Consider the following 23124-nt stretch of genomic DNA (forward strand, 5'->3'; position numbering starts at 1 on the left):
GAATAAAAAATAATTAAAAATGAAAATATATTTACGAAGTAACGAATTTGAAAGCACCAAGCAGGATAATGCCTTATTACATGCTGTGGTAATAAATTGTTGCCGAAACTGCACTATTTCTCTTTGCTAATATTTTGCCCGTCGTGATATAGTAATTACCCCGTGTACGCAAACGAGAAAATTATACGGCGTCTGTCACTGGAATATGTGCATACATATGCACATATATGCATGTGTGTGCGTTGAACGCAGTACGATATCGATTGCGACAATGGCGGAAGCGTTAAAACTGTATGAAGCGAATCAGACGGAATCGTTATCGAGAGCCAATGAATATTATCATAACTGATCATACGATATCCGTACATTGATATTCAGGGCTTTTAAAACATCGCCCCATACGAAATAATGTGGAATTACTTCAAATGAGCTTTTAATCTAATTGTTAAAAAAAAAGATTTTGTATATATTTTACCTTCATTTCTTGGTTCATTTCCAACGTGGTGATAAAAATTAGATTTTTTAAAATAAACAAAATAGGCCCAGATGTTTTTTTTTTGTAGTAACAGATCAAAAGTTACTATATTTATAAATAAAAGGTTCCTAAGTTTCAGATTTTGTTGTAATTTAAAAATCTGAAAAAAATCGTACAGTATATGAGTTTTCCGTGAAATGCGCTAAAAATATTCGCTTAAATTTGCGTTTTTTATTTTTTTATCCTATTGTCTTTTTATTTCTTTTTTCGTTTTACGACTAGCGCATTACCCAAGCTTTTTTACACACGCTGAAAATATAAAAGCGAAGGCTCGCATAGAATGACGCATATTGTGTAATATTCTACATCATATATTCATCTTCGTGCTATAGAAATTGAATATGCTGCAACCTTTTATGGATGTCGAATCCGCGCCATCTCCCAAAGTCGACAAAAGGTTCTTTAAAATCAAGCGTGAACCATTCACAATGAAAAAGATACATCAAAATTTCTTGTGACTTTATTAACGGAGCAAAAAAAATTGTTTGGACAAGATCGGTTTTAATTTGTAAATAATTATAATTTCCTATTTTTCTTAAAAAGATGTTAATATTGATAATTGAATTCTGACCGATCATCTAAAATGAGGATGAGCATGAAATGGTTCAAAATTGAAACTTTAGAAATGGAAAGAGTACAAATTTGATGAATTTTTAACTGAGAAACAGTCCAGAACTAAAAGATTTGTATTTAACAGCGCAAATATAAATTGGAATTAAAAGTGACCTACAGTTTCTTTTTGTTCAATCAAAGAAAATAAATTATAAAGGAATCTCAGCTAAGTGATTTTCTACTTTTGTTTGTTTGTTATATCCTTATTCAAACTACAAAAAATGTAACATTTCTCACAGTTCTCGATTTCACTGTTTTTAATGTTTTTAAAAGCTGACTTTACTCACAAAACCCTCTACCAATATATGTGGAAGAAGAAATAAATCGAATGAAATTTAGATGTCGCTCATCGTAAATTTGTCCGTTTATAGACAAAAATGTACTATTCTCGAAAAGGGCAGCTAATAAGGCAAAATTGTGATGACAATGCGTCCCATTAAAATTAGTTTTTAAAAATTATAAGTTGCTTAGATATGCGAAGAAAATTGTTATAAAAAAGAGTGAGTCGTCTATTACATACTTTCTGAGATGTATTTAATATACATTTAAATTATTCTTAGATTCTTGAAACATAATTCATATTTCTTCGCATATCCCCCTGAGTATATGCATAATTAAAAAAAACTTATGATTTAAAAATGCTTATTTTAATGAGTCACATCCGAGGTTACATTTCTAATATTCTGTATGATTTTGTATTTCGATCAGCTATTTTCCAGAAAAATAAATTTTGGGTGAAAACCGACAAATTCACGGTTTACGTTCCTTAAATATTATCCGATTTATTCGAGGGTTTATTCCTCCTCGAGTTTCTCCTTACACGTGATTCATTCTTAAGCCAAAAGGAACAAAAAAATCGGAAATGCAAGTTGCGATTCAGACTTATTTTTTTAAGACCCATTAGTTCTAAAAAATTATAATTTTTAGAATTATAATTTTTTTAAATAAATAACAATTTGGTAAAAATCTTTTTATGAATGACAAAAATATTTATTATTCAATATTAATTGATTAATAATAAAGACCAAAAATTTTTGCCTTGCAACGTAGAACAAAAGAGAAACTAACTTACGTTATAGTAGAAAATTAATAATTTCGCTTTTGCTGATAAAAATGATTTATAAATATGATTATGAATAATCTTCTATTAGTTTCTGTGACTAACATTTTAAACGCACTTTTAGTGAAAGAAACAGTTTTTTCGTACCCGAAAATGCCAAGATTTTGCATTTACTTTTTCCAATTATTTATAAAAATTAGGACTGTTAAAATTATTGCAAATTATAATTAAACATATGTCACTCTTAAGAATAGGTAAGCAAACAAACTGTGCTACATCCAATTTAAGATGATTCCTCAATCATTAGCCAAATGCTGTATTTCAACAAGAACAAAGATAAAAGAGAAATATAAATGGAATCATATATTTACAGGAAATTATCCAGCTTGTTATCCAATATTATCGAATTATTGAACCAAATAGCTTGAATTTATAATGTTCTTATAGTACACTGAACACTTTAGTACAGAATACATGAATTTTAATTTGCGTATTTTGAAAGTTAAGAAACAATCAGTCATTGCTTCTGGTATTAGAAAAATTAAATCCGAGAGCATACGTGCACTTAATCATGTATAATTAAAAAATATCACATATTGACTTACAAATAAAACCATTTGAACAATGAATAGAACAGTTAATTTTTAAACATTTTATTACAAAAGTCATATTGTTGGCTATAAAACTTGAAATCAGTTTTTTTTATCTCTCACTTGTACTCCTTTTCATATCTTATAGGTAAAAGTTCTTCGAGTCGTGTGAAATATTGCGCCAAATGTTGTCGTTAAAGTGTGAGAAACAAATTGCTAGGTATATTCCAATAAATTCCAATGACCTACTCTTGCATAGTTAACCAATGTACCAAAAGGTCGATGCCTGTACATAGTTCAATAAATAAATAATTAAATAAATGACTAAACACATTATTTTGGTTTGGTGAGTCTCAGTGCCTTGATTTAAAGTAATTTATAACGTAGATGAGCCGTTACTGTAGTAAACAATTATTGTCTGAAAAATGTTTCGTTTATGCATAAAAATTAACAAAGAAACATTAAAAATTATGTAGATCAATTTTCTTCTAAATTAAATGTGCTTTAATTTTTAACAAATTATTGCAAATCGGACCGAGACTTTCTGGTGAACAAAAAAAGTGTGTAACATTTTCAGGTGATTCTGAACCAATACATTTAGATTATTACACTTTCCAAATAGGAAAAGAAACCATAAAAAATGTGAATAGATTTCTAAAATTGCTAATATTTAATACATTCTTTTTACAACAATTTTAATACAAGATTTATTTTAAGAAATTAAAGTACAATGATTTGGACTCAATTAAAAGAACTCTTATAATATTAATAAGAAAACTCTATACAGATGGGAAAAAACCATGAGGTTCTGTGTCTCTATTAAAAAAATTTAATTTAAGGTCGAAAAGAAATCTATTTTGTCATGAACAATTTTTTTTAAACTGAGCATGAAAAAGATTCACAATTAAAAACCGGACCTCTAAACTCTGAAGAACCTCACTTTTCGGCTCATTAGAGACAAAAAAATAACAATTGAAAAAAGCGGGTAAAAAAAAAGGAAAAGTCAACCATAACCAATCTCTCACTTTTTTCTTTCTCCGTCTTTTTTATTCTACTAGGAAACCAACATGTTTCGAGGTCAATTTAGACCCCTCATTATTTATAGGAAAATTAAGAGGTCTTATTGCTAGATTATTATGCTAGTTAAAAATCAAACATAAATACTCCAAAAACAGATATATACATATATACATTACAGTCTTTAATAGAGGTTATCTTATCTAATTTTGCATTCATTAGTGAAAAAAGCAACAAAGCTTAAATTTTTTTATAATAAGTATAAAAGCAATCATTTTAAACAAGAAGGAAAACTTTCTGGCTGATCCCAATATTTAGTTTTGTTCATTAAAAAAATCTTGATATTTTTAACAGGTTATTACAAATTTTCAATAATATTTTCCCATTTTAATTAATTTCTTTGAAAATAATAATATTCAAAACGCGATCAATTACAAAAATTATTCAGAAATAAAAAATGATAACAATCAAATTCCTGTGTTTAGACGAATATACGTTGATTCCATATTTTTCACTTAGCATTGCCAGGTTTTTGAAATCATTTCATAGGGATCGTCCACAAATTACGTAAGACGTTTTTCTTTTGTTTGAATAAAGACGAGCATAAAATTGCTGTGAAGTTGAGAAGGACACAACGATATAAACAAAAGAAAAACATCTTACGTAATTTGTGGACGATCCCATACCACTTATTAGAGAGGGAGAAGCACTTAACCAAACATGTGGGTTCCCTAGCAGTATAAAAAAGACGGGGAAAGGAAAAAGTGAGATGTTGGTTTTGGTTGACTTTTTCCTTTTTCTCTCCCTCTTTTTTCAATTATTATTTTATAGTCTCTAATGAGTCGAAAAGTGATGTAGTTTGGAAATCTGATTTTTAAATTATGAATCTTTTTCAAGCTAATTTTACATAAAATTATTCATGAAAAAATAGATTCCTTTCTTATTTTAAATTAAAAAAAAGTGCGCTATGACACGCTGTGGTGCTAATTAAAAATATATATATATATATATATATCGCACTGGCAAATTCTCATCGCTCGCAACTTTGAGCACGCCCGGGGTACGCTTCTGTTGGATCTTGTGCTCGATATTATATTCATCTTGCGCCTCGCGCTCGGTTTTTGTTCTTCCTCCAACATTGTGCAAATACCGTTAAAAATTAAAGGTCGAAGTATCGACAACTGTCATTTGGTGATTATGAATTCTGTTTTGTTAAATACTTCGGCATTACTGAATACATTATTCGTGTTATTACATTACATGGCGTCTAAAAAAAATTACTTTCTCTCTTTTGATGTCAATTTTTACGATTAAATTTGCAGATATTTTTTGGGTGCACAATTTTTGGCAATTTATCTTTTTTCATAGCTTGTGTCGTTTGTCCAAAAAAATGAATTGTTTTATTTTTTACGGCTAAGACCAAACGAAGCGTTCTATAAAAAAATTATATTAATGAAAAATTTGTATATCTTCGTCAGGTGCACAATTTTGGTTTATTCATATTTTTTTGTAGCTTGTGTCGTTTATCAATTTTTTTTGTTACATTGTCAAAAATGACGCAGGAATGACATTCATCACTCTCCGAATGATACAATAAACAAATTTTGATCAGTAATTTACAAAAAAAAATACATCTCATTCTTTATATGTATACATGTTGTTGTAATTTGAAACTCCACCCTAGACGCTTTGAGAGACTCTTTTAGTGAATTATTACCAGATGAGGCAATAGGGCTCCACAACTGCGATGTAGAACACGATGTGGTAGAAAATTTAATTGACTAAGTCTTGGTCACTGAGGTTAGGGATATAATTAGAAGTTTAAAAAAGGCAAGCCTGATGTGTAGAACGTAGTATGTGTAACATTTAAATTGTAAAAATAACATTGGAAATGAGCAAATCCAGTTTTTGAAAAAACGGCAGAAATTGTAATAGAATGTTTAATAACATTTTTTTTAAAGAATGCCAATTTTTTTTTAAACGAACAATGAAACTACGTCTGTTTTAATATTAATGCATGTTATGAATTGTAATATTATACATTTATAGAAATCATATACAATTGGATGGAAAAATTCGTGTGCGAAGCATGAGATACGTGATAATAATGTGTTCGTTTCTTTACTTTTTCGCATCATGCATTGTTTGACCGCAGAATGAAATTTCTCATTATCTTTTGTGTGATCACAATTTAAAATTTTGATTTTTCAATTACATTAAAAAGTGGTGGTTTTTTAATTATAAAAATTAAAATTAAAAAATTTTTTTAAATTTAAATCTTAGAAAAAAAGGTTCTACAAATTTTTTGAAAATGCTCTATCCGACACTAAAAGAGTTTACGAAAGGCCAATCTAATAAATCAATTCTTTAAAAAATTGTTCTCGCAGACAGACATATATACGCATTCATAAAAACCTATTTTTTTTAGTTAAAAAGGTCTCAAAACGTGGATATTTGACAAAAAAGGTGAGGGAAGCGATGTCCCATTTTACCAAAATCTAACACCTTTTTCTGATGAGAATGTACACAATATTTTAGAAATATCAACTGTCTGTTCATGCTTTTAAATTTTAAGCTACATTTTTTTGAAAATGAGATTATTAGGTAGAAAATTCTAAATAATTGAAATACACATTCTCAGGAAATGAATGTAATATAACTTGCTTTTTCGATTATACCGAAACCTCCAAAAATTAAAAAAAAAATTATTAATTTTACTGGGACTAAAATATTGCGTTTACGTGGACTAAACGGTAGCTGCATGCAAACCCGAAAGCTCAGTACTCCTCGCCATCCCACAGTGGGGGAAAACAGTTTTTTTTACAAATTAGTATAGAGCTTACAATTTTTATCCGATTTGAGCATTAAAAATACATTCTCATGAAAGAGAATGTAAAAATGAAATTCAACTAAATTTCTAACAGATTTATGTGAGCCGATTTTTGATGTTTCTCTATTAATTTTTTATTGAACGGCAAAGTTGGGATTTTGCACACGTATTGTTTGTAAACCATGAAAAAATGGTCTATTTATTGTAAATTGTTTAAATAAATTTGATAAGCAAATACAGATTTTCAACCATTGTCAATCAGCAGATTTCATTTTTTCAACGGAATTAATTTTAAATTACTTCGAAAAATCCGTTCTTTCTGAAGCTTCATCAGAAAAAAATGATTTTTTATTTTTTTAACAAGATTATAAGCAAATTTGCAACTTCACTACATTCCAAGAAATGAATGTAATTTTTTTCAAGAAATCGACTGCCAATTGCTCAGAAAGAGCCCTATTTATTAAGATACTTTATCTGGTGACACCACTCGATATCTAATTAAATAATTTGTATTGTGAACGATTATTAATGGTTAATATAGTATCAAAAGCTGGGGATTTGTTCAAGTTATACAAAATGAATTCTGTTGAAAAAACGAAATGTGTTAGTTTAAAATTAATGAAAATCTGCGTTTGTTTATCAAATTTGCTGAAACGAGTAACAATTGTAATCAGGGTTAAAAATCGTAAATATTGTTTATTGTGGACATATTTTTAATGAACTTTGTTAAATTAACGAAGTATTTAGAGCCTGGAATGTGCAAGATATGAATTTGTTTATTAAATTTATTTATCACTTGCTAATTACTTCCGATATGAAACAAATGATAAACTAAACATTAGCTTTACGTATATGTTGAACAAAAATAAAAAATAAACTCTGAAGTATTTTCAATCTTAAAGTAGCAGCACGTTCACTTTGTTGTTAAATAAAAAATTAACAGAAGAAAACATGCAAAAATAGGCGCAGAAAAAAATCTCTTTGGAATTAAGTTAATTTTATTTGAAAAAAATTGCTCAAATGGAGTCAAAATTGTAAGTTCCAGACTAATTTACCCAAAAAACCTTCACTTCCCCACTCTGCAACTGGGTCCCTATATTTTTTTAGAAGTGGTTGATTTTTTTGTCAAACTTTTTTCTCGATCAATTATCGGCTAATAAACTGCAAATGAAAATTTCAGTTTTTAAGTAAATTGAGAAATCGATTTTTAATTACCACTCAGATTAGTAAAAACGCGAGACCCCACCTCAAAATAAGAGCTATCTTAACCCATTAACGACCAAAGCTATCAATTTTATAACATGAGTTTGATCGCAAAATTTATGGGTATAACAAAACAATAAATAGATCAAAAGTACCGTTCCTTATGTTTTTGGGTAGGCTAAATTCGAATCCGTGGTCAAAATTCGAATATTTTGACTTCAAAATAAATATGGCGGTTTTATATACGGAAATAGTGAACAATGTTTAATTTTTTATATTTATAATTTTTTTCAGGCATAAAACGCTTTAATATCTTAAAATTTCTTCAATCATCGGTGCACAAAATTCTTAAACTTTAACAAAAAATTTATATATATATGTGTTTTTCTTCCAAAACGACGGACAAAATGCAAAAATGTTGAAAAAACTGGCTTTTTTCCATCATCTTTGTTTCTATGGTTATTTTTAAGACATTTTTATTCCATGGCACTATTTTTTAAACTTTGACGTTTTTGAGAAAAACAACGGTGATAAAAAAAAACAGTTTTTGGGACATTTTTGTATTTTGTCCGCCAATTTGGAAGAAAAAAAACATATAAAAAACTTTTCTGTTAAAGTTTAAGAATTTTGTACACCGATAGTTGAAGAACGTTTAAGATATTAACGCGTTTTATGCCTGAAAAAAAATTATAAAAATAAAAATTCAAACATTTTTCACTATTTTGTATGCAAAAACCGCCATATTTAATTTGAAGTCAAAATATTTGAATTTTGACGACAGATTCAAATTTAGCTCACCCAAAAACACAAGGAACAGTAATTTTGATCTATTTATTGTTTTGTTATACCCATAAATTTTGCGGTCAAATTCATGTTATAAAATTGATAGCTTTGGTCGAAAACAAGATAATCACTAACTCGGAACTGGTTGACTTGTTTTAATCAAAATATTTTCCATTTCATTCAGCAACTAATAATCTAGAAAGAGTATTCTTAGTTTTTAATTAAATTAAAAATTAGATTTTATAGAGCGGTATTTTTCTCTCCTAAACATTGGACAAATGTGGGATGATTTATTTTTGCTGTGCTACCTTTAAAATATAAATTCAGTACAATATATAAAAGGAATTTTCTCTTTTTTGACTTATTCTCACAATTACTCACACGGAGAAAAACACTCTAGCAAACGTTGGGAGCAATTTCCTCGATAACAATGGAGTTTGCATTAATAAAGAAAAAATCCGGATATTTACATGCTCGATTGTTTTAATATTTCCGAGCGGTGTGCAAAGGTTTTGTTACAGTTTGCATATATTTTTTCAAAGAAACATCATAGTATATATGTACTATAAGCTCACCTGTAAATCTACCCTTGTTTCACATAGGTCACCTGTGTATCCGAGAGGACACAGACAAACAGCAGTGTCACCACCAGTTGTTAAACATTTTCCTCCGTGAGAGCATGGCACCTTGCTGCACCTGTCTGCTGTACATTCCTCTGAAAGCACAATAAATCACCAGATTTAATAAAACGATAACGGAAATTTTGCAGGAGCCACATTCAACCTCAGGGAGTATAAATTATAATAAAACTCTGCAAGAGTGTTTGCAGCCTTTTAACATAATGGAGAAAATGCAAAAAAACATCAAAGATTTTATGTGTAATAGTGCCACTTTTTCCTCTCAATGAGTCGCTCGCTTTCCTGTCAGAAATAATGAAATTATTTTTTATTTGCTTGATGAGTGTCAATCAAAATTTCATGTGTTTTAAAACCAAGCAAATTTGTTTCTTCCCGATTTTCTACATATAAAAAGCAGGTTTTAATCATTTTTGTTTATTTCTGAATCTGAATTTTAAAATATATAGTAATTTCTAGGAAGTTCTAACAAATTTGAGGTGCATTTAAAATGTTTCAAAATAATAAATAAAAAATCATTAAAAAAGGCTGCGTCTAACCGTCTTATAATATTGGCGGCGCCGGAAAAAGAGATAGACTAGTCCTGAAATTTCGGGATGATCAGCCAAACTTATGATGAAAATTTGTCTACTTATCCTGAACTAAGGGATCATGAGACACCTCGTTTAAAAAGATTTAAAAAATACAAAAAGGTCAAAGCAGTACAAAGAATTAAAAAGAATATCCTGAATGGAATCCCTCGAATAGAATTTATATTTAATGATATAATCAAATTAAAAAAAAATGCATCTACATTAATAAAAAACCGAAGCAATTCATTAATTGGAAGCTGTCAATTAAATATATTCTGAAAAATTGAAACCTGTTACTTTTAATTAGCAAATTTGAAATAATTTCAATTAATGTTTTTAAGGTGCTTGCGCTGGTCGGGGAATCCGGCCGGGATCCGGCTAAAAACGTCACGGTAAACTGGTCAGGTCCCGGCTTCAGTACCGGCCGGAATCCGGTCGGGTAATCCGGCCAAAAAGCGGTTAAGAAATGTTGCTACATGCGAGAAATTGTTAACTTGTTTTGCCTTTTAAGGCTCATCGTAAGAATACGGTGAACTTTAAAAGTCAAATCAAGTGAACCAATTCTAGCAAGAAAATTGGAGTAGAATTTTATTGCCTGCTGATAGAATCTCATAGCAATTTCGATGCCAGGTGGTGATTTAAGGTTAGGAAGGAAGAAAGTAAAAACTGTATACACAAGGCTATATTTTAATTTAAAATAATAATTATTCACGCTCTAAGTGGGGGTTTCAAACTAATTACTGAAATAAGGTTGATTTTAACCAAAAGTCTCGATTTTATTTGCCAACTTCGAAGTGACGACGCGACGTGAGTGCAAAGAGCATCCTCGTTCCAGGTGCGAAACTGAAAATTATTGAGTGTCTATGCAGACGACAGACACAGCAGGCGCTATATATGGCGGTAAATTTGAAATTGTACTGGCTAAACATTGTCTGAATATATTATAATTTTCAAATAATAATTCATCTAGAATCCATAATTCTGTCTTTGATAATATCACGACTCTTAAAAAATGTGTAATTTCTACAAAAACATTAACCTTATCAGTGTCCAGCCGGCTCCCGACCATGGGATATAACCAGGGTTGGTCTGGCCAGTAACCGGCCGGCCCTGGACTACGTGATTCGAGAAAAATGTAGCCCTACCGGTTCCCGCCCGGTTCCTGTCCAGGAAACCCAGCCAGGGGTAGCCCGGCCGGGATCCGACCAGAAACCTTGTTGTATTAGGGTCAACCGGAGAAATTTCTACATGGGTATATATATATATCATTTATAACATGTAAAGCTCTTAAATATATATATTTATAAACTAAAAGGTTTTTAATTAAAGTAAAAACTTTCGAATCAATTGAAAAATATCTATTACGATCACACCTATGATATTGATACATTTTATTGAAAATTGAAGAAGTTATGGTCATTTATGATATTTTACAAATCGATTTTTTATATCAAAAAGTTTTTTATTGGCATAATTCCAAGTTAATGCAAAATGATACAACACTGGTAAAAATGAACGACATGCATAATTTCTCCCCAAGTTAAAGTAAAAATGTCAATTTAATAAAAATGGATTGCAACAAGACGTCAAATGTTAATGTTTTCTAAACGTGAGAATATCTCGGGAAATAATAAAGAAATTTCATAGTTATTTGGCTAATTTTAAACGTAATACTTTATAGTATTTTGCTGAATAGTTAGGATTCGTTTAGAACTTTGTCCCTAGACTATACCCGCGGTTCAAATTTGATACAAAAGGTGTCAAAATTTCAAATAATAATCATACTCACCACATATTAAAAAAAATGCATAACACTGATATTTTTAGGAATATTACATAAATTCATGAGAATATAATAAAACATAATTTTTAAAAAAGTTTGTAAGTGTTCACACATTTCTGAAATTTTGCGACTATTTGCACAGAGTTGGACTTATGGCGGAATCTGAGGAAAAAGTATCTGAACAATTCCAGTGTTTTTATTAAACTTTTGCTCGGGTAAACCCGGTTATACCTCATAGCCATGGACTAAGTCAAGTGACTGATGAGATTAGAATGTTATAAGTCAATTCAAATAATTTAATACGATAGTTGAAACCTCCTGCGATGATGTTGTAGGTATACAATTGCAAGCGGCCACGAGCGTTGCAGATGACAACAGTCACCTCTGGATGCTTTCTTAGAGCTACCATCTGCCACTCCACGGGGTTTTAGTCGCTCGCTTCCTGATGATCTAGAAAGTTTCTTACAATGCGACAGGTGTTTAATAAAATTGCCTTCTGAGCTGTTGCCATACCCTACTGACTCCTAAATGTTCAAGATGTTCAGCGCATCTTGCGTGCACATTGCCTGTAGCCGAAATCACAATGGGATGAATAGATGCATGATTCACATTCCTCCATATGGTCTTTACTTCATGCCTTAATTCGCTATACTTGTGGATCCTGGTTCTATAGGTTGATTGCAAATTTCGGTTAAGCGGACAAGTAATGTCGATGATGTAGACTTTTTCACCTTTTTTTTCTCACACCACGATGTCAGGTCAATTGACCCGGATATAATGATCCGTTTGATTAGTAACATCCCAATATAAGATGTAATCTTCGCATTCTAAAACGGGCATCGGAATGTATCTATAGAAGGGCATCCATTCTTTTAAGAGTCATAGGTTTAGGTTGAGTCATGGCAACAGGGTCTGTAGTGACTAGATCTTTACAGCCTCGTGAGTTTTTACAACATCCTTTTCGTTCTTCTGTAAGAATGTCATTCTCGTCGCAATGAGAATATACCTTATCTGCAATGATAGCTGTAAGACATTTATAAATTGTTGGAAGACAGGCTATCAGGTCGAAAGTCAGATGGAATTTGAGCGTCTGGTTTTTTTGGTATCATATACGTAGTACCTTGGAGCATAAAACCTGGTATCAGATCTGGGTGTTCAATGATCTTCGGAAAACACCTTGCCAACGAAAGATGCACACTCGTCAGGTATTTATACCAGAAGTTGCGCACCATGTCCGGACCTGGAGCTTTCCAATTACTTGCCCTTTTCAAGATCGCTGAAACATCCAACGCTGTGATGTTTGTCAGATGCATTTCAGGGCTATTGCTTGCCCTTGCTTTCTCCAGTTTAAACCACGCAGTGTCCAAATTGCATCTGTTCATTTTTGTCCAAACACCCGACCAGTAATTAGTCATATCTTCCAATTGAGGGACTTCGGTGCCTTGGTGGTTATTTGGATTTACTCTCAGTTCACGATAGAACCTTCTTTCATCCGTCTGAAAGTTTTGATTTTGTTGCCTTCGTGCATTACTTTTCTTGTATCGACACAGTCTGGCAGTAAGAACATCAAGTGTCTGTCGTTGAGAGTCTAAAATTTCATCCAATATTGCTGGTGTTAATGTCTCGATGTGCCGAGGGTGGATGATTTTAGTAGCATGGTTCATCAGCTTTCTGGTTCTATTTCCTTTTTTATATTGAGTTGAACGACCCAATTTGCACCTTACTTTGCTGACATCCATATCCAACCTAATCTTGCTTGGTGGATCTCGATCCCTTGCTGGGACAAGAACTGCATTTGCAGGTCTAGTTTTCCGGCCCAACGTTCTAACGGTTGCCACAGCTGCACAGTATACAAGAGTTTGCACCTCTAACGCAGTTTGTGCTACGTTCAAATACGTAGGTAAAACCTTGATGTCGAGATGTGATATTAGTGCACGCAGATCATTTGTGATGTTCATTTTTGGCAGAGAATGCCTTAGTATTTATTCTGCATATCTGAACTCTAGTAAATCATGACCAAAATTCCTTTCCAGGTGCTGTAGTTTTTCTGAGATTTCCCTATCCACATCATCGTTAGTAATATCCGGGAATAGTTCTAATAGATCCGGTGCATGATGTTCATTATTCCTAGCACCTATGCCTTCAGCATCAATCAAGTCTTCGTTATCCACATCTTCCAAGGCGAGCTCATCAATAGGAAGCTGCCGTTCCACTTCATTTTGATAGCAGCTATTTCAACAGCCGAAAGCAGTCTGTTTACAGATATTGAGCGTTTTTGATCTACCAGATTCTGCTCATTTATTTTTGTGGCTAGCTTTGGGTATTTAAGTAAGAAGAATTTATAATGTTTTCTCTTCACACTTTGCCCACATTTTTCTGCAAAAAAATAAAGGTGTATAACATCTCTGTTCATATGGTATGTCCGTTTTCGTCGCTTTTTTGGTTGCTGAACCTCTGCTTCTGCCTCTGGTTGTGTAAGTTCATCCACCTCTGGAGGATGTGGTGGTATTGGATCATCAATAGGTTGAGGAAGAACATCAATTGCTCCTGCTTGACCGTTTGACGCGGCTTTCTTTAACTGATGTTCATTGCCGTCGTTTTTCCACGCAAAATCAACCTGTTGTTTAATCTCCATTGCTCGGTCTTCTGTAACATGTAGATTAGTTCTGATGTCTTTCACCTTAGCGATAAGATCTCTTAGTGCAACTTTTTGTACATTAGGGTACTTTGCAGCAAATTTTGTCCTTAAATTGTATCCTTTTTCCATGTTTGTTTCAAACTTTGCACTTTCATGATAGAGACGCACCAATTCTTCTTTCATCGTGGTATCCCAATTGATGCTCTCCCACGGTATTTCGGTCGAGGTGGTTGGCTGCAAATAGCTAGCGCTAGCCAAAGCATCCTCAGCAGGCACAGTTGATGTTCCACTGCTTACCGTTTTTTGCAGATTTTCTTGCTGGCCAGCTGTTTGATTAGTGAGATCTGCCTGACCATCTCGCATCTCACCATCGCCACTGTCCCGCATGCTGTGGCCCCCAGCTGTGGCTCCAGGGGCGCCCCGACGATCCTCGGGAAGCGACAAGCATTTCAAAATCTTTAATATATTCTCCATTTTTCATTGATGGGTTTTGGTGTTCTACTTAGTCCCTCTCTTCTTCGTTATCAGCCTATTTGGCATGAGAAACCCTATCAGTAGCAATGCTAACGCCAACATTGCCGTCAAAGTCATGAGAGGAGAGCTCAAGCCCTACCATTTTGACATTTTGCTTATAGCGGAAACTTATTAGATGTAAATTTTTATTAACTATTATGGTGTCATGATAAAAAATGTCATGTTAATAATATACAAATTTAAGGAATGTTAGCAACAGTTCAAAAATCGATTCAAGAGTAATCGGTTAACCTATAATATTGATAAAATTTTATTGAAGATGAAGGAAGTTATGCCTTATTTATAATACTTGAAAAAACTTTTTTTTTACATAAATATTTATTTCATTATCATAATTTAGAGCTGATGCAAGAATAGAAAAGATTTCTTGATTTGAGACGAATCGATTAACCGTCATAACGCAACTTACTATTTTATTTTAAAATATTTTAATTAATAATCTTAAGTAATTAAAAAAATCATTTATGCGTCCACTATGACGCAGAGAATATATTTGATAATAAGCCATAATGAGAAAGAAAATTTCTCATCAAATGAGCAACATAACTTGATTATATGTAAAAACGAAGTGAAAACACCTCATACTGAATTCACTGGTATAGTTTTAATGTTGGTTGGTTTCAATTTAAAATACATTAATTCTCGCTCATTTTAATTGCAAATTTTCAAAAGTTAAACGTTTTCAATTTTTAAACTTTGCATTCAAGCTTTTGAATTTTTATTTTTGACTTAACTTCTTTTTTTGATTTTCGATATGTCAATTAAAAAGTTGTCAAATTGAAAATGTTTGAGTTGAAAATATCTGAGCTTCAAAATTGAAATCATGGTAATTCCTAAATGTTGACACGGAAATGAAAACCATTTTAAAAATTTGAAATAAAATGAGTTTAAACCTGATGTTGTCCAATATTTCCTGGAATTTCAAATTGACAGCAAACAAACTTGAATAGTTTTCAATTAAAAACTACGAAAATCTAGTTTATTAGGTTAAACTATTTGAGGTTTATTAAAAAAATGTTTTCAAAAATTGAAAACTCTTACTGAAGAATTCTGAAATTATTCCAAGGCCTCCTTACTCTACCTCGTCGAGTGTTTTGTTCTTTTTCAATGCAATTACTTCGCGCTCATAATATTCCGTCGAGTTCTCAGCAAAACTATTTTAATAGCCTCGAATTTGTGGTGCGAACTCGTCGTTTCTTTCTTTTCTCCACTTTCCACTTTTCTCAGTTGCGAAAGAGGTTCGTGCCCGAGTTTTGTGTGCCAATGAAATTTGAACTTTATTTTCGCTCCAGAATTCACTCAGCTGACATATAACGACCCCTTTCGCATCCGGAAGAAATGACTGCCCGTTAAATTGTTTTTCTTTTCCTCGGAATATACGACCCTCTTTTTGTCCTTTCGCGCTCGGAAAAATAGAGCAGATTTCATGTGCAATTTTAATAATTATTTCAAAGCTGCTCGTTTCACTGATTCACTTCCTAATTATGAAATTTCCCATTCGGATTTTTTCAATACGAAAGGCGTGTCAATTTTAAATAGAATGGATTTTCGAAGTTTTTAAATGTATAAGCTTTCAATTTCAAATTTCTCAAATTTTGTCACTTTAAATATAAAAACTTTTAAATTAGAACATTTTTAATCTTCATTCTTAAGTCAATACGAATTTAGTTGCTTTAAATTTTTGATTATATAAGCCTTAAAAAGCCACGTACTTAATTTTAAAGTTTACTTATCCGAATGATTTCAACAGTTCAAAAATCAATTGAATTTGCAACTAAAAAATATAAATTTTTCACAACATATCTGAATGCTCAAGCAAAAAGGATACATTTTCAACCAAAAATGAAATAATTAAATTTTTAGCTAAAAAATGAATTTTTAATAAAAAAATGCAACAAAATAATTAAATTTACAATCACGGAGGTCAACTTTATAGTAAAATAATGAATGTGTAAAAAATATAAAACGATGAGTTTTCAACTAGATAGGTTCATTTTCAACTGAAAACATTAATTTTCAGAAAAAACGAGTTTTAAACAAAATAGTCAAATTTCCAACCATAAAATCAATTTGTATCAAAGCAGTTGCACTTTAAACCAAATAATTTAATTTTCTACCAGAACAGATTTATTTTCAACCAAAAATGGCAAAGTCAAATTTTCAATTAAACAAATTAATTCTTAAAAAAAGAAAGAATTGTTGAAAAAATAGTTAAATTATCATTAGTTTGTATCCATCTTGATAATTAGAGTTCCTTTTGTTTTATTTTTATTGACGCTCAACTTGGGTCTTTGATCATGATTGCACTAATTTAATAAAGAAGTGGAAAGAGGAAGAAAAATATAAAAGTAGAACCCTGATGGCAAATCGGTGACAAAACGATTGGGAAACGTCGAGTTGCTATTGAGGGTGAATCAAGATGAAGGGCTTTCCGGAGTGTGACACCCCTTTGAGATTTAGTTTGTAAAGATTCGTCCTGGAATGGTTAGATGCTAGAAAGCCACACTTTTGACCCAAAAAAACTTCCTCTATGCAACCAGGTCTCACATATGGCAATGTATTCCAGAAAATTTCCTATTGTCCAATACTTCTATTTTCCAGCGCCAAAGGAATGGAAGTATTCATGCAAAAAAATATCGATAAATGGTGACATGGTTACATAAAAGTTCTTGAAATATTAAAAAATTTAGCTGCTTTTGTGAATTATTTTATATTAGAAGTTTAAAATTTTAAAAAATACATAAAAATTAAAAACGCCTAAATTGGAAAACTTAATAATTGAAGGCGGCCAAACTTCAATTACCTAACAAATTTATAATAATTAACTCTGGTCATTAAACGGGTTTGGAATTTAAAGAATTTAGATTTTTGAGCTTCTAAACTGAAAGAATTCAAACTTGAATTGATAACACCCGAATTCCAAATATTCAAAATTCAAAGCTTTAATTTTTTAAGTTTTACAACTAAAATTATACAGATTAGAAGAAAATCCTTCAATTTCTGCAATTTCTTTCTTGCAAGTTCTTGCACTAATAATACACTAATAATAGTAATAGCACTAATATGTAAGTTTTTTAATATTGAAACATCGAAATTTCTAAACTTTGGAATTCAAGTTTTCAGAATTTTAAAAATAAGTAGGAGTTCTACGAACTGGAAACCCCATTTCAACTCTTATCGAGGGGTTGAACACTTGATTTATCAGCGATTGGAAGGGATTTCAACGGACTTTTAGGAATGTAAAAAGATGTCAGCAGATTTATTTAGAAGTCTAGGAAATAAATGAAATAGAACTAAATTTTAAAGGATTTAAAGCGTTTTAAATAATTACAACGGATTTAAGCGGATTTTAATATCAAATTTAAAGGAATCTCCAGGATTTTAAGACATTCAACTGGATTCCAGATGAGTCCAACGGATTTTTAAGGTTTCAGGGTCATTTACAAGATTTTCAGGGAAAACAAGAAGTTTTATAAGGGGCCATTCAGAAACTGCGTCACATTGAGGGGGGGGGGATCTTTGATGACGATCTGTAACGTAGGGGGGGGGGCATGGCTGAAAATTGATTGTTTTTAGATCAAATTAATTAATTTTAACTAGAAATTAAAATATTCATTTTTAGTTGAAAAGGACGCCGCAGCAAATGTACATGAAATGACTTTCGGTCGATTTTGATTAAACTTCGTAAAATTGTAGTTCTCAATGTCTCGATCAAAAGAGTTATCGGGCACAAAGTCCGAAAATGGACAGTTTTCGAGTTATAAAGGGTTAAAAATCCAACCCTTTTAAGAAACATTACCAAATATCTCGAAAACTGCAGCTCTGCGAAAAAGTGTTCCCTATGAAAGTTATTGGGTTCTAACGGGGAAATACAAAGAAAGTCATGGCCTTAAGACACAGGTCATTTTTCAAGGTTATTCAATGTGAACTTGTCATTTATTGCTAATATTCAGTCAATAAAGACAAGATATAAAGTGGAAATCAATATAGAACCCATAAAGGCAAGAAATGATATACCACAGCCAGGATTTATAAGAATCAGAGTTTTTTCGCGATTTCGAAACGCGTCTAAGCATCAACTCTGGATTGCTTATAGACTGAACGGTGATGATGACATGGACGATGGTATAGTTGACGATGAAGAACTTACTCCTATAGGAGGATATTATTGTACATGCCAGTCAGGTGCTCGAACGCTTGGAACTTGTGCACCTATAAGCAGTGTATTATGGTTCTTGGGATATGCTCGGCATCAAGAAAGAATTCGCTTTCCATCACAAAGACTGATTCAGACCATAAATGACGCAGGAAATCGATTACCAGCAAGAGATATTCAGTTACCAGAAGTCGCCTTCATTGGCTAGAATCGACGACATTCTGGTCATGTCTTGCCTTCATTGGCTAAATAAAGACTAAATCTCGCTCATGTCTTGCCTTCATTGGCCGGATATTGTCTAAATCAAGCTCATTTCATGCCTTCATTGGCTAGATATTGACAACATCCTGGACAAATCTTGCCTTCATTGGCTAGATAATGACTAAATCGCACTCATGACTTGCCTTCATTGGCTGGCTGTTGACTAAGTCATTCTCATTTCTTGCCTTTATGGGTTCTATATTGATTTCTTCGTCATATCTTGTCTTTATTGGCTGAATATCAGCAATAAATGACAAGTTCACATTGAATGACCTTCAAAAATGACCTGTGTCTTAAGGCTATGACTTTATTTGCATTTCCCCGTTAGAACCCAATAATTTTCATAGGGAACATTTTTTTCGCAGAGCTGCAGTTTTCGAGATATGTGGTAATGTTTTTTAAAAGGTTGGATATTTAACCCTCTATTACTCGAAAACTGTCCATTTTCGGACATTGTGCCCGATAACACTTTTGATCGAGACATTGAGAACTATAATTTTACGAAGTAAACTCAAAATCGACCGAAAGTCATTTCATGTAAATTTGCTGCGGGGTCCTTTAACAATTTTGTTGGAAATTAATGTATTTTGTTGTGAAGTTGTCAGTTTTGGTATAATATTAGTCTTCTTGACTGCTGATGGTCTATCGCTTTGTTTGAAAAATCTATTATTTTTGTAGACAATTCAATTTGGTTAAAAATGAACTTTTTGATTGAAGATTCAATTGTTTTGCGAAGAATTCCCTTTCAATTAAAAGTTAAAGTATTTGGTTGTAAATGAAACTATTTGGTTGATAATTAATATCTTCTTTGTTGAAATTCAACCATTTGGTTGAAGATTCAACTTTGTAGATTGAAAATTCAACTATGTGATTAAATATTCAACTATTTTGTTAAAAATTTGATTCTTTCTTCAAAAATTCAACTATTTTGTTAAAAAGTCGTTTACCTTGTACGAAAATTAATATGCTTTGTTAAAAATCAGTCTACTTGGATTAAAAATTCGCCTTTTTGTGGTAGAAAATTCCTCTTTTTCGGTAAAAAAGTCATTGGTGGAAAATTTAACTGTTTTTCAAAAATTAATCTTTTTTATCTTAAAGATTCTACTATTTGGTAGAAGGCAACTGTTTGTGATTCAATTCTATTCTTTTTTGTTTGTAAATTCGATCATTCGGTTGAAAATTTAACTATTTGTTTAAAAAATCGTTTAGAATTTCTAAAAATTTTCGCGGGATTTCAAATATTCCAAAGGATATTGCAGAGGACTCCAAAATTTTCACAACTATCAAGGGCTCGATTTAAAAAATGGTTAGCTCGTTGACATCAATTAATAGAGAAATAAATGATTATATATAGTAATTAATTTCAATATAATATTTTTGTCCCGTTTCTATTGAGCTATAGAAAATTTGGAATATTATCTCCAGAAGAGCATACACTGCTCAAAATGAAACGAGATGGAAAATGAAATTGTGGTTTAGCCTCGCAACACATTTCACATTGAAAATGATAATCGCGAAAATAGAATTATCTCGTTATGAGCTATAATAGTGTTTTCAGGTGCGATTTGCGCACAGAAGCTGACGGCATGAAAATTATGAATACACCAGTGGTATCATTGTTGCAAATTTAACACTCGCATTTACAAGTTTGCACGTGCTGAGTGTCAGTGGAAGGAGTTAGCAAACATATAGTAAAGGAAGATCTCTAAAATCAACAGACGATTGAAATTACAATTTTAGGATAAGTACCAGATTACATTGGCAAATAGAGTTTCTGTTTTCTCCTCTACTTCATCTGCCAGTTTTAATTTTCCAGATAGAAATTTATTTTTATAATTGTTTGCAAAATAAACTTTTCTGAATTAATGAAAAAATGTATCAAGTTAAATATACAAAAAGTGTAAGATGTAACTTTCTTAATAATTATAATAATATTATTTATGATTGATCTAATAATATTAATAATATTGAGTAATATAAATTATTATTAATATTAAATGTAATCTTCATAAATTCACAAAATAATAACAAATAATTCCAAGTTTCAGTGTTTCGTCCACTATATATAAATTATATATACCTTTTTCACCTGGGAATGTAAAATTTTATCATTTCTTTAGGACCTAAAATGCTGTGTAGTCTGACACTTTATATTCAAAGTTAAAGTTTCAGTTTTTCAACTTAATATTTTAAGCATAATAAAAAAAACTCAATGTTCATTTAAACTATTGGAAATTTTTCTATAAATCATCCTTTATGGTAGAAAATTCGTCTTTTTACCCTAGAAACTGAAGAATTTGGTTGAATTTTTTTTTCTTTTTTGACTCTAAAATTCATTTTTATGTATACTTACTTGTTGTTGTTAAAGCTGAAACTATCTGGTTGAAACTTAATCTACCTCGGTTGAAAATTAATCTGTTTCGGTTAAAAATCCAATTTTTATGTTAAAAATACAACTGCCTGGTTGAAAATGAATCTCTTTTGGTTTACGATTCAACTATTTTGATATAAATTCATATTTTTTATTCATGTCAATTATTTTCGATTAAAAATAAAAACCGGTTCTTGGTTAAAATTTCCACTACCCCATTTTTAGTTGAAGTTTAATCTATTTGGATTCAAAATTCAATTACTTTGTTGATGGTTGATCTATTGTCTTAATTTATAAGAAACAGTAACAATTAAAGATCCTCAAAAAGGGTGGAAAATGGTTAGAAATTTCAGAAAAAAACTTCACGTACATTATGCGAGGCCTCATAGTACACAATTATAATAATTTTAATTTTGGACGCTTTCAGATTTTTTAGCAATTGGAATAAGAAGATTTTGTTATATATTTTCAAATTGACTCATTTTAAAATTCATTAAAAAAATAAGGAATAATTGAAAATTCCTAAATATACATTTTTTTCTTAAGGGAGGAGCAGAGAGTAAGAAAATAAGGTATTTTATGTTGAGAGTAAGAGTAAGCATATATTATATATTTATTTATAGTAAATTAGTTATTGGAGAAAATGATTGATGTACTAACCGACATCAAAGCCATTTGCAGCATCTCCCTTTGGGGCAAGAGGGAAACGATAACGATGTTCGTTGGCCTCCAGGTGTCGGATGCAACCCCTAAAGCCGTTTCTGACCGGAAGTCTCTCTAGACCAGTTGTGTTTCCGGGACCACCGACGAAAAGCGGTTCTCTAAATGTTATTCTCGAAAATAGACCCTGCAATCAGAACGGAAATGTCCTCAATTCTCTGTTTCTTCTTCTCCGAATGGATACACATTACACAATACATAACACACACAATCATATGTAAATCACAATAAAATCGAAATGAAAATAATAATCCAATAAAGGAATTCAATTTTATTTCTTATGACGAGCTGAGCGCAAATACAAATAAAGCAAATGGTACATCAATGATCAAGATGGAATTAAATTAATTCGGATTAAATGCAATAATATAACATAGAAAGGAACATGTAGGGCGGAATTTAAATTATAAGATAATATACTCTATTAGCGTTTTTCATAAAAACATATTTTGGTTTTTAAGAATTCAAACTAATTTAAAATAATGTCAGCCCTTTCAAATTAAATTATAGAAATTTTTATTCTGTGCAGTGTGAACTGTCCTGAATGAAAATATTTTAAGTTAATCGCTTAGAAAACTTAATATATTACACTTTCCAGTTCAAAAATTATATTAATTTATTTTTCATTAACTGAAGCCTCGGCTGAAATAACGTTGTATCAACACATATTTTGTTTCCATGGCCTTCTATGTATATGAGTTTTTCTTTTAAATGTTTCTCTATTCCGCGGAAGCGATGCGATCGAAAATTTAAAAATTAAATTCGGAATGAAATGTCAAAATATCGAGGTTATTTACTTACATTTATTTCGCATCTCTCTCAAT

General features: G+C 31.3%; 1 protein-coding gene across 1 annotated transcript in view; it reads right to left on the reverse strand.

The window, feature by feature from the left end:
• The window catches only part of LOC117180832 (pikachurin), a 421131-nt gene that overhangs the window by 28640 nt on the left and 369367 nt on the right, over positions 1 to 23124 (reverse strand). The window contains exons 8-9 of the mRNA XM_033373361.1: positions 22241 to 22427; positions 9206 to 9345 (exon numbers count right to left, since the gene is read on the reverse strand). Coding sequence (XP_033229252.1) covers positions 9206 to 9345; positions 22241 to 22427 — 327 coding nt within the window. The remainder of the gene's footprint in view (positions 1 to 9205; positions 9346 to 22240; positions 22428 to 23124) is intronic.

Source organism: Belonocnema kinseyi, chromosome 9 (assembly GCF_010883055.1).
Source record: "Belonocnema kinseyi isolate 2016_QV_RU_SX_M_011 chromosome 9, B_treatae_v1, whole genome shotgun sequence".
In the NCBI taxonomy this organism is placed as follows: Eukaryota; Metazoa; Arthropoda; class Insecta; order Hymenoptera; family Cynipidae; genus Belonocnema; species Belonocnema kinseyi.